Source organism: Arachis duranensis, chromosome 4, assembly GCF_000817695.3.
Source record: "Arachis duranensis cultivar V14167 chromosome 4, aradu.V14167.gnm2.J7QH, whole genome shotgun sequence".
NCBI classification, from domain to species: Eukaryota; Viridiplantae; Streptophyta; class Magnoliopsida; order Fabales; family Fabaceae; genus Arachis; species Arachis duranensis.
Genome location: NC_029775.3, coordinates 92,995,523 through 93,007,160, shown reverse-complemented (window position 1 = coordinate 93,007,160; position 11,638 = coordinate 92,995,523). Strand labels below are relative to the sequence as shown.

At 32.7% G+C, this 11,638-nt stretch overlaps 1 protein-coding gene across 1 annotated transcript; it reads left to right on the top strand.

Moving 5' to 3' along the window:
* The first annotated feature begins 1,461 nt into the window (after positions 1-1,461).
* Positions 1,462-6,456, top strand: LOC107484923 (calcium-dependent protein kinase 13). Its single transcript, XM_016105476.3, has 7 exons — positions 1,462-2,165; positions 3,704-3,847; positions 4,154-4,306; positions 4,919-5,034; positions 5,121-5,288; positions 5,618-5,848; positions 5,935-6,456. Exons 1-7 carry the CDS (start codon positions 1,514-1,516, stop codon positions 6,091-6,093), a joined length of 1,623 nt encoding a protein of 540 aa, XP_015960962.1. The 5' UTR covers positions 1,462-1,513; the 3' UTR covers positions 6,094-6,456.
* Positions 6,457-11,638: the final 5,182 nt, after the last annotated feature.

Here is an 11,638-nt window from a genome sequence, read left to right as displayed (position 1 = left end):
CGAAGAGTCAACAATGGTCAAGCAAGAAAACGTCAAACTAGATGCACATGATCCACACAGATACAGACAAAAAAATGAAAAAAAATTAATTTAAACTGATATGAAATCAAAATGAACAAAGTTTTTCGACACTTTCCCGCGCTAAAGTTAAATCATCATGGATTACAATAACATAAATGAACTACCTAGCCCACAATCTCCGGGATGCTACCATCGCACCCAAAGCTTTCTCACCATGGTTAATCACTCATATAATCAACAATATCTATCTCTAACACAACATGCAACAGCGATAACCGTTCTAAAAAGGAACAACTACAGATACTTACATTAGATGGTTAGGATCTTCAGCTGATGATGTTACATGTTTTCCCTATGACGAGCACGCGGCTGGTTTCCTCGGATCGGATGGTTGGCTGATTGGCGACGGCGTTGCCCACGCGAGTAAAACTACTCGAATGCTCCTTTCCGGGGTGAGCGCTCCTCTGCCTTCAGCTCTGATTGGAGACACAATGCGGACGGACTCCGGGTCGGCGACGGCGGGATGTTTAGAGGCGGAGCACGGACTTCCTAGGGCAGTCACGGCGTGGTGTACTCGACAGCCTCGGGCGGTCACGGCGTGGTGTTCTCGACGGCCACGGTGGGTGCGGTTCCGTTACCTGTTCGCCTAGCGTGGTTGGCGTTTGCGGAGCTGAGGGGTCTTCCTGGTCAAACGGCGCTGAGGGGTCTACCTGGTTCTCTTCAACAATTGCAAGGATTTGTGATAAGGAGTGAAAGGGCCCCAATCTACTGTATAAGGATTTTGGGGAAAAAATATAATTACTTAAAATTTAGTGGTGTGGTTAACTAAACATCTAAAATAGATTAGGGTTATTAATAGGTTAATTTATCTTGTTAAACTAAATTGGACCTTTTAAACGGTCCATTGTAGTCATTGTACACATATTTCTAAACAGTCCTAAAAACTAGCTATATTAATATTTTGACAACTGACTCAACGCTAAAAATAACGCAAAAATTATTATAATACCCAACATCCTATTTAAGAAACCATTATAAAAAATTTAAATCTCAAAAACTATTTTAAATAATTGCATAAATCTAAAGAATCTGTAGAGATTTACTCCGCTCTAGACTTAAATGTCTTTACTGAAAGTATATAAGTAATTGCATTATTCGGTACAACTCTGATACATTTGGTAAAATCCCATACATTAAAAATTTAAAATTAAATTAAATTTATATTGCAATAATTATTTCATTTTAAATAGAAAAGCAATTAATCAGCGCACAAAAGAAAGAATAGATTAATTTTTTAAGACAAAAAAAAGAGAGGATAGATTCTTTTGAAACCTACAAATACAAAAAGTAATAATTTAAATTAGACACGAGCTACCTCGCTCCTAAAAATCCGCATCCCCAGCCGTTACCGTACACCCTACCACTGCTTTCACACACCCCTAAAACCCCCTTCCACACTTTCCATCCCGATCCGCCACCACCATCGCCGCAAATGGGAAACTGCTGCAGATCTCCGGCCGCCGTCGCCCGCGAGGACGTCAAATCCAGCTTCTCCGACCACCACGCTAAGCGTGCTGCTGCTGGAGACTCCTCCGCCGCCGGAGGCACCGGTGGGAAGAAGAAGCCTCCTCCGATCACCGTCCTCACCGGCGTTCCCAAAGAGAACATCGAGGACCGGTACCTAGTAGACCGCGAGCTCGGCCGTGGCGAGTTCGGTGTGACGTACCTCTGCATCGACCGCGAGACGCGGGAGTTGCTCGCGTGCAAGAGCATCTCGAAGCGGAAGCTCCGCACTGCCGTGGACGTTGAGGACGTCCGCCGCGAGGTGGCGATCATGCGCCACCTGCCGCGAAGCCCGTCCATCGTGTCGCTCCGGGAGGCCTGCGAGGATGACAATGCAGTCCATCTCGTCATGGAACTCTGTGAGGGCGGTGAGCTCTTTGACCGAATCGTTGCCAGGGGTCATTATACGGAGAGGGCGGCCGCAGCGGTTGCACGGACCATCGTGGAGGTAGTGCAGCTTTGCCACAAGCACGGGGTGATCCACAGGGACCTCAAGCCAGAGAATTTCTTGTTTGCTAATAAGAAGGAGAACTCGCCTCTCAAGGCTATCGATTTTGGGTTGTCCATATTCTTCAAGCCAGGTATGGAGGGATGAAAACAATTGAAAGTCTTGCAATCCGATGCTTAGGAATGTAGGCGAAAATTTTGAAATGTGAAGTCTAATTTTAGTATATGAATAAGTGAATAATTGAGTGTAGGTGAGTTTGCGATGAGAAATGTGAAGGGTTTTGGGATTTGGCCTACTGGAGTGCTAACTGAGAGAAAGATTGAAATTTAACGGATTCTAAAAGCTCCTTTTTTTTTGGGATATCTGAGGTTTCACAAGTGAGCCTTGATATTTATCACTAATGCAAAGTGTCCAGATACATTTGAACAAACTCCCCACTTGTAAACTGATTCTATTTGCCACTTCTGTTTAGTATGTTCTGTAATAGTATGTGGTTGAATTGAATTGCAGTGTGCATTGTGTGGATTTAGTTTGGGATCGGACTATGGGAGTAGAAAAAAAGGGGGAAGTCATTGATTCTTGGTAGTTCTGTATTCTGTTGAAGTCGAAGCTCAACTTCATTGATGGTGAGATGGAGCGAGTTGAGTTTTTTAGCACTTGTATTGAGTGGAATTACATTTCAAGTGACACTGTCAATGTCCTGTTGCTACTCATCGGGGTGCTTATGAAGTCTGTCTAGGGAAGCATACTTAGCGCGTTTAAGATCCCTACAGTTTAGATTTACATCTTCCACATAAAATAATAAATAAAAAAGAGGATAGTCTTTGTTGTACTGATGAGCTGAGAATCCCCTTGCTGTTATTTAGTCTTGATTTATGAGTGCCATTTGTGTTAATGAGATTGGTTGCCTCGAGTCAACAGACCATGATAATAGGGGTCTAAACTTCCGATGTGAAATGAAATTTTCGAGCTGGAGTCTGCCTGGTGCTGTGCTGAAAATGAGATCATCTAACCCTGGCAGTAGATTTCTTACTGTATTAAGGATTAACTATGACGATTGTTGATGGACTTGGAGGGAAAGTAAAGAAAGGAGATTGTCTGCACTCTGGATTGCAATTCTGTCCAAATGTATTAATCCTTTTATTTTCCCTTCTCCCATACCCCCATGCTACATGTGGCGTAATGTGGTCTTTGTTGAAGCAGTACAAGGAGTTTCTATGCAAAAGTAAATCAACAATGATAATATTTACATAAAACAAAATGATATGGCGTATTTCTTTCATATTCTACATTTACTATTGTTTCTTTACCAGCTTTGTTTAGGTGTTAATGCTGCTATCATATTTAGAAATGAACTAGGGGATCATATATGTTTTGGTTACTATGTAGGTGTTTGTTATGATCTAATAACAATTACATATTGCTACCCTGTCTTTATTTGGCTTCCTGTCTTAAAAATTTAACAATGAAATGTTGAAAATATTTTGGTTTGTGAGAGAAACAAGACTTTCTGCTCACACAATGCTAATCTTTAACATCATTGTTGATGCTTTGACATCTGATCTGATGGCACTTTTTATCTCAATGCATATCATTTTCAATATTTGTCTGTTACTTATAGTCTGACATGTGTTCATAATGTTGTCTCGTGGGTAATACACAAATTTCCAGGTGAGAGGTTCTCAGAAATTGTTGGAAGTCCTTATTATATGGCTCCAGAGGTGCTCAAGCGGAACTATGGGCCAGAGATAGATATATGGAGTGCGGGAGTGATTCTCTATATCTTATTGTGTGGTGTTCCCCCATTTTGGGCTGGTAATTACATTACTATGTCTCAAGATTATTATGTTTCTATTTATGCGAGCTCTTCACTGTTCGTGCATTAGTATCTATGGTTGTTCGCATGTTCCCTCTTCTATTTGTTTGTTCTCTTACTTTTGGTCTGAGCAAGTAGAAATATTGTAGAGCTTTTGGCAAGATTTTCATCTGATATTTTGTCTTGTTTTGGTTCATGACTTCATGTGTATTGCAACCCTCTGCACTTCCGGACTTGTGTTCTTTATTTTTCCACCAGCTTAGATGGAATTTATGTTATCTTACCTGAGGCTAATTCTAATGCAGAATCTGAACAAGGGGTTGCACAGGCCATTCTTCGAGGGCTTATAGATTTCAAACGGGAACCTTGGCCCAGTATTTCTGAAAGTGCTAAAAGTCTTGTTAGGCAAATGTTAGAACCAGACCCTAAGCTTCGGTTAACTGCCAAACAAGTGCTCGGTATGTTTGTTGTTTTCATTTTTTAAGAAACCTTGATGTAAGATGTTTCAAAACTAAAATGGATGCGGAAAGTTTCCTCATTGAAATGATCCATTGCTGTTTTCTCTGTATGCTCACCAAATGATAATATGTTTAAAACTATCTCATTTGTGTATTTTAATGATTAATCTATCCCATCCCACTACGTCTACACCCTTTATAATAAACACGTTGACACCAGTATTTTCTTAACAACTAAACACACATTCTCTTTGTTTTGTTAATTAAAAAATAATTTAAATACACAATTAATTAGTAACAACTGTAGTTTTATACGGATGTTAAGACTTAAGAGTGTTTGGTGAATGAATAGTGTTTTCATCTATCTCCTAAACTTAGGTAGATGGGTTGGACTAATGTTGTTTTTCTCTATTTACATTTCAAATCCCAGAAGATCCTTTTCCTATGTGACTTTGATTTCTTGAACAATAATTTGAATGGAGAAACAGAGATGCTTGGAGGAGATTTTATCTTTTTGGTGTAAATTATCGGTTTTATTATGATGACTATGTTAATGGGTCACCAGAATGTATTGACAGTTTCCATTAACGTTTTTATGATCTCAACCTGCAGAGCATCCTTGGCTACAAAATGCTAAAAAGGCTCCTAATGTTCCTCTTGGAGATGTTGTCAAGTCAAGGCTTAAGCAATTTTCGATGATGAACAGATTCAAAAGAAAAGCCCTTAGGGTGAGTTCACTGTACCTGATGGTATTTTTTGTTGCCATTTTGTTGTATGTTATAACTTAGCTTGTACCTCTGGAGTCTGGAAACAGGTCATTGCTGATTTCTTATCTAATGAAGAAGTTGAAGACATTAAAGATATGTTCAAGAAAATGGATAGTGATAATGATGGTATCGTTTCCATTGAAGAATTGAAAGCTGGATTTCAAAATTCTGGATCCCAACTTGCTGAGTCTGAAGTTCAGATGTTTATTGAGGCTGTATGATCACCTTTCTCTTGTCCTTCTAATTTATTATGTCTAAAGTTTCCGCTTGCAACATCTTATAATGCCTCATATTCACCTACAAATTCACACCTATGCATATCAAAATGCCTGAAGCACAGTAATTCTGATAAGTTTTCTACTTTCATGTTATGATTATGTCCTGGACTTCAGTTTCGTTTTTTTAAATCCGGAGTATGTTTCTTTTCATCTGATATGCCTTGTTTTCATCCCAACCTAAACCAATGTTTGAATGATACTAAAGGTATAATATTCCAGCTTAAAATCCTTCTTTTTGTGTTTAACCCGTTGTATGTTGAAAACAGGTAGATAATAACGGGAAGGGAACACTTGACTACGGAGAATTTGTTGCTGTTTCTCTTCATTTAAAAAGGATGGCTAACGATGAGCATCTTCGCAAGGCCTTCTCATATTTTGACAAGGATGGGAATGGATATATTGAACCTGAAGAGCTACGAAATGCCTTAATGGAAGATGGAGCAGACGATTGTACAGATGTAGCAAATGATATTTTCCAAGAAGTAGACACGGACAAGGTTAAATATTTGACAAATTTTCCGCTACACATAAACATGACCCTGTTTAGGAATCTTACCCTAAAATATTTCTTGAACAATTACAGGATGGACGTATCAGCTATGATGAGTTTGTGGCTATGATGAAAACTGGAACAGATTGGCGGAAAGCATCTAGGCATTACTCACGCGGTAGATTCAACAGCTTGAGCTTGAAATTGATGAAAGACGGTTCTTTAAACATAGGAAATGAGCAGTTATCTTGAGTAGTAGTTGTCGTAAGTATTGGTGTGTGTCTTTCCCATTTGTGTAATATTCCTCCTACATTCTGGACTTGGCCTTTTTGTGATATGATTATTTGGTTCCTTGTTTGATGGAGGTCCCTTTTTCACTTGGTATTGTGAGAATTGCCGAAGGAATTAGAATTAGTGCACCAAAAATACATGAATGTCCTCTATTATTACTTTGTAAAACATGGTGCCTTGGAGAGCAAATGGGTGACCTGTATGAATGATTCCACTAGATTTTTCCACTCCTGCCTTCTGTTCTGGTTTGACAATGTTGAATCAAAACTGTTAAGTGCAGTCAGCTTGTTTATCTAAATTGAAAATGTTTCCTAGTTTGTATTCTCCACCCTGATTTGATCACTTCCATTGTATCGGCATAAAATGATTGTTTCATTTAAGATGAGTAATGACATATCTTTCTAATTTATCGTCTTAAACGTTTTTCTAATCTTACATACTCTATAGTAATGTTTTTATCTCGTTTAAAATGGCCACTCAGTACATTGACATTACTGACCTGACAACATTTAATATTACTTGTCTCGTAGCATGATCTTTGTATTATTGCATGCTTGCTCCTGAGATTGCAGATAAGCAAGGATGCTGCACGAATTTCTAGCTATTTGTCTTGATGAATTTATGGCACACAATGTTGAACTTATAATCAGTTGCTACCTCGTGAGCCCTATTGTCCAGCTTGAATCACTAGCTGTGAAAAACTTAAATGTCAAATGAAATAAAGTGTACTAATTCAATCAATTCACGAATAATTATTTTCTCGTTGGGGATTGGGGGTTGGGGAATACGGCTGCCTTTTAAATACAATGTTGCTATGCATTCTCTTCTTGTTTTCTTTATTTTGGGTGGGCGGTTGTCAATTTTGTCATATCACAAGTTACAACTTACAACCATGAATCCATGTTGGGTTCCATGATTAACCTCTTTTGAGATTATCCAGTATTATTCTATACTCTTGTATCCATTGATTTTTCTCAACTTCCTGTTTACAAGTTATTAGTATCATATTGCAGGAAATATAAAGATGATTAGTGTTATATTTATATAATAAAAAAATAAAGGGTAAAGTATACTTTTTGTCCCTAAAATTTGACAAAAGTTTTAAAAATATCCTTAAGTTTTATTTTGTTTCAATTTTGTCCCAAAAGTTTTTTATTTGCATCAAATATAACTTTGACGGTTAATTTTTCAAAAAATTTAATGCCAATTCAAAAACAATTTCATAAGAACAACCCTCAATACAAACAAATCAAGTATAATTTTTATACATTATTGTTAGATTGGTCTTAAATTTTTTGAAGATTTAGTTGTCGAAGGTATATTTGATGCAAATCGAAAACTTTTAGGACAAAATTGAAACAAAATAAAACTTAGAAATATTTTTAAAATTTCAGGAACAAAAAATATATTTTACCCAAAAATAGATGTAGTATTATTTAAGCACCATCTTGTATTGTTTTTGACTTTTTATTTATTTATTTATTTATTTTTTGAGGTCAACAACATCTCTCATTTTGTTTGTATATTTGGCAACAATACAATTAAAGGTTTCTAGAGGTACGACACTAGCCGCCGCCTCCTCCTCCTCCTTCTTATTATTATTAAATAAATAAAAAAAAAATGAGGCTACAACCAGTAGACCTTGATTAGGAGCTGGAAATGGTCTATGAAAGGATTTAATTTGTGGATCGTTTGCTTTTCAGCTACAGATCCTGAGATCCATGTCAATGATAGCATTCTTCACTAATGATTATGTCTAAATTCTGAGTTAAGAAAACAAAAATGATTATGTCTCAGTGTTAGCTTCCATGTTCATCGCTGATCATGAGTTCTGTTTACGTATCGTTAAAGCTTAAACTTAGGCTTAGTTTTTCTTTCTTTTTTTTTTTTTTCATGAAAGTAGAAGAAATGGAAATATCAAATATGACACCACCTACAGTCGTCACTAAAAATTTTAGTGGCAACATTGCAATTTTTTGTGACACTTAAAAGTTTATTTGTTATAGTGATCATACATGATATGTATGCAAGAAAGTACAAGAAAATAACTTTTAATTAGACAACATTAGTCAGTTTTAAGATTTAGGTTTTGTAATTTAGGATTTAAAATTTAAAATAAATAAAATAATTTTAAAAAAGTTGATTGATTTTATTAAAAAAAAAATTTGATTCCTTAGCATTCTTCATCCTTACCTACGGTTGCTATACATTAAAACTAAAGCAGATAGATATGGCAAGAAAACATAATTTCATAACAATGAATCCTTTTTCCAAGGAAATCGATGAATAAGTTAATTTCATATGTATAAATTTATACACGTTATTATTGTTAGAATTTCAAATTGAGTTGGAAGTCTCAGATTAATTAAGTCTGACTAAAAAAATAGTATATATTTGAGAAGATCAGCATATATAACTAATTTCTTAAGGTTTTGGATTAAGACGTAATAAGTACTTGATTCATTGTGTTTATCACTTATGTTATCTTTAATTTAGATCTTCCCAGAATTGAACGTTAGTTTAAGTTTTTGTTAAGGTTTAATGTATAATTAATTCTTTGCAGTAAACTTTGGTTGCCATTTCCCTGATGAGTAAAATTTTATCTCTATTACTTAAAAAAGTATGTATAAATAAACTCTACTTAATATACTAAAACTGGGTTTTTTCCCGACTAATAAAGATGACGTGTCGATCTCTCGTGAATCCGTTTTTCCTCCAAAATGACTGATCGTGGTAATCATAATAAGAATATTTAATTATAATCATAAAATGATCAAATTTTATAATATTAATAACGCAAATTGATTTTAAATATTTTTAGTTATTTTAATTATATTAATTATTAAAATATGGATATAATTTTAATTCTTATTCATTATTCAATAACAATAATAATAATAAATTATAATTGATAAAATTAAAATTATCACTTGGGTAAAATAACAACTTAAAATTATAATAATTTATCACGGATAATCGTAAAAATTATAATAAGATTATGTAAAATTATTTTTAACATTAGCATATAATAATTGTACAAGTTATTTTTTTTATTATTTTAATCCGTTATAATTCTATTTTCTTATAATACTTATTTCAAATATTTTAAGTTATTAAACCCGTCTATGATAATATATCTCTACCTCCTTTTCATTTCAATCTGTGTATATTAGGTATAATGTTCTTATTTATTATCCGAGATTTTTCTGATCATGATAGAAGATAATGATTCTAATTATGATATGATAAAATTATATAATTTTAACAAAATTAATATATGATGCATAATTGCTGTATTCAATAAAAAATTACCTTAATAATAAATAATTTACATATTTATTTTTGTTTTACTAAAGTCTATATATAGTGTATTTCTGTGGTACATGAATCTAAATTTGAGAGTCAACTCATAATTTTATATTCTTCGTTTTTTATTGAAGTTGATCCTTTTAAGGTACAATTTATAATTTGTTATAATATTTTTCATATATTCATTCTATTATATTATTCTTTTGATAATTTATTAATTATTGTTACTCTAAGTTATTCTTATCGTCTAATGTTCCAGTTCGATTGTCTTTTGCCACAATCGTTTACAATGCATCACATCTATGAAATACCTCATCGAGTTGTCTTCACTGATTCGGGTTTCAACTACATGGATGTAAGCGTTCAAAGAAGAGGTAAAAATCTCTACTTTACCGAAGGATGGTTGGATCTACTCACCTATTATGACCAACCTAATGGAATGTGGTTAAAGTTAGCTTTTTTGGGAGGAACTCGATTTTTGATTGAGGAATTGTTTCCACAGAACTTTATAGGACAAGTTCAAGTTCCATCCCCCCATACTTTTTACGTCTGCCCGAAGATTTTTGAAGTGGAGCACATAATGAGATTGAATTCCCTCAGTTTAAGTTCAATTTTGCTAAATTTGTGACAAACTCGGATATGCAATTTCAACGATTGGTAATATATTTAAATTTTCTTATTTTAAGCTTTTCGTTATTAGAATAATTTTAATAATCAGATTTTTGCACTTAATAACAAAACTGATGCGGCATGCTCTTAAAGTGTTTCCTGATTTATTTCATTTAATTCGTTAAAGCAAATCAATTATAATTAATTAATTTGATTAGACATTCAAATCGCACCATTTATTATAATATATATGAATTAATTATAATTAATTATATCAATTAATTAATTTAGTTAATTATATTAATTATTTGATTTGGTTGGAGTAAATATCGAATTATTTAATAAATAATAAATACGATAACGAAATATATAAATTAATTTAATTAGTTTATTTTTTTCAATACCATCTATTTATACCAGATCAAATATTTTTTACTCATTCGCTTTCTTTTCTCTCTCTCCCTCCTTCCCTCTCTCCCCCCTCTCTCTCATATTTGGGTACAATTTTTATAATTTATTGAATTTTTGCTTCTTTTATCTTTATTTATACATTTCAATTTTTTTATATTTTTAAAAATTTTTATTTATTTTAGTTGCTTATTATTAGTCGCACACTTTTTTTATAAATTTTAACTTCTGATTAACAAAATAAATGTGTCATTTTTATGTTTTTTTAAATAATCTTACTATAATTTTATTTTGTAATATTCTATTTTGTCATGTGTACTTCAATTCATATATATTGTCTTTTTTTATGATTTACAATTAATATATACATTGTTCGTGTATGTTTTTTATATGTTAATGTTTTTATTAATTCTCTTTATTTTATTTTATTTTATTTTTGTGTATCTCTTTGTTGCTTTTTATTTTAGTTATATATATTCATTGATTTCTCTATATTGATACTCTTTTTATTTGAAATATCGTGACAATTTAGATTGTATATTGTGATCCATGTGATATTCGTTAATTTGGTGTATCTTTTTAGATGATTTATGTTATAATGTATTTAAGGAGTTGACTTAAAATTATAATATAATATATAAATTTATAATATGATTTATAGTATGCTAAAATATTAAGACATTATCGTATAGATATTTTTTTATTTGTCCGTTAGATTCAACTATATAGGATCTTGAAAATTATGCAATTATGTAGTTATTTTTTTTCATATAATTATTGTATTGATTATTTACATTAGTGAGACTATTTTCAATATTAATATTTATAAATATACTATTATTTATATAATTGATTGAATCATCTTATTTGTTTAAATTTAATTCTATTAAATTAATTATTCAAGGTGCCATCGCTATTTCTATTTTTAAAGAATTTTTTTAATATTATTTAATAATTCTAATAACATAATAACAATTAAAAAAAGTAAGACGGTACAAAATTGCAATGACGATAAGATTAAAATACCCGTGATAAAATTATATTGATAATATACACTTGTGTATTACTAACAACTAGTTAGTAATTACTTAAAATAAATAATAAAATAAATTATAGGGTATTATTTTATTTAAATTATTAATAATTAAAAAATAAAAGGTCAGTAATTATTTTTATAATA

Coding starts and splice junctions, on each gene's coding strand:
- LOC107484923 (XM_016105476.3), top strand. CDS start 1,514: ATGGGAAACTGCTGCAGATCTCCGGCCGCCGTCGCCCGCGAGGACGTC. Junction 2,166..3,703: donor GTCCATATTCTTCAAGCCAG/GTATGGAGGGAT, acceptor ACAAATTTCCAG/GTGAGAGGTTCTCAGAAATT. Junction 5,289..5,617: donor TTCAGATGTTTATTGAGGCT/GTATGATCACCT, acceptor TGTTGAAAACAG/GTAGATAATAACGGGAAGGG.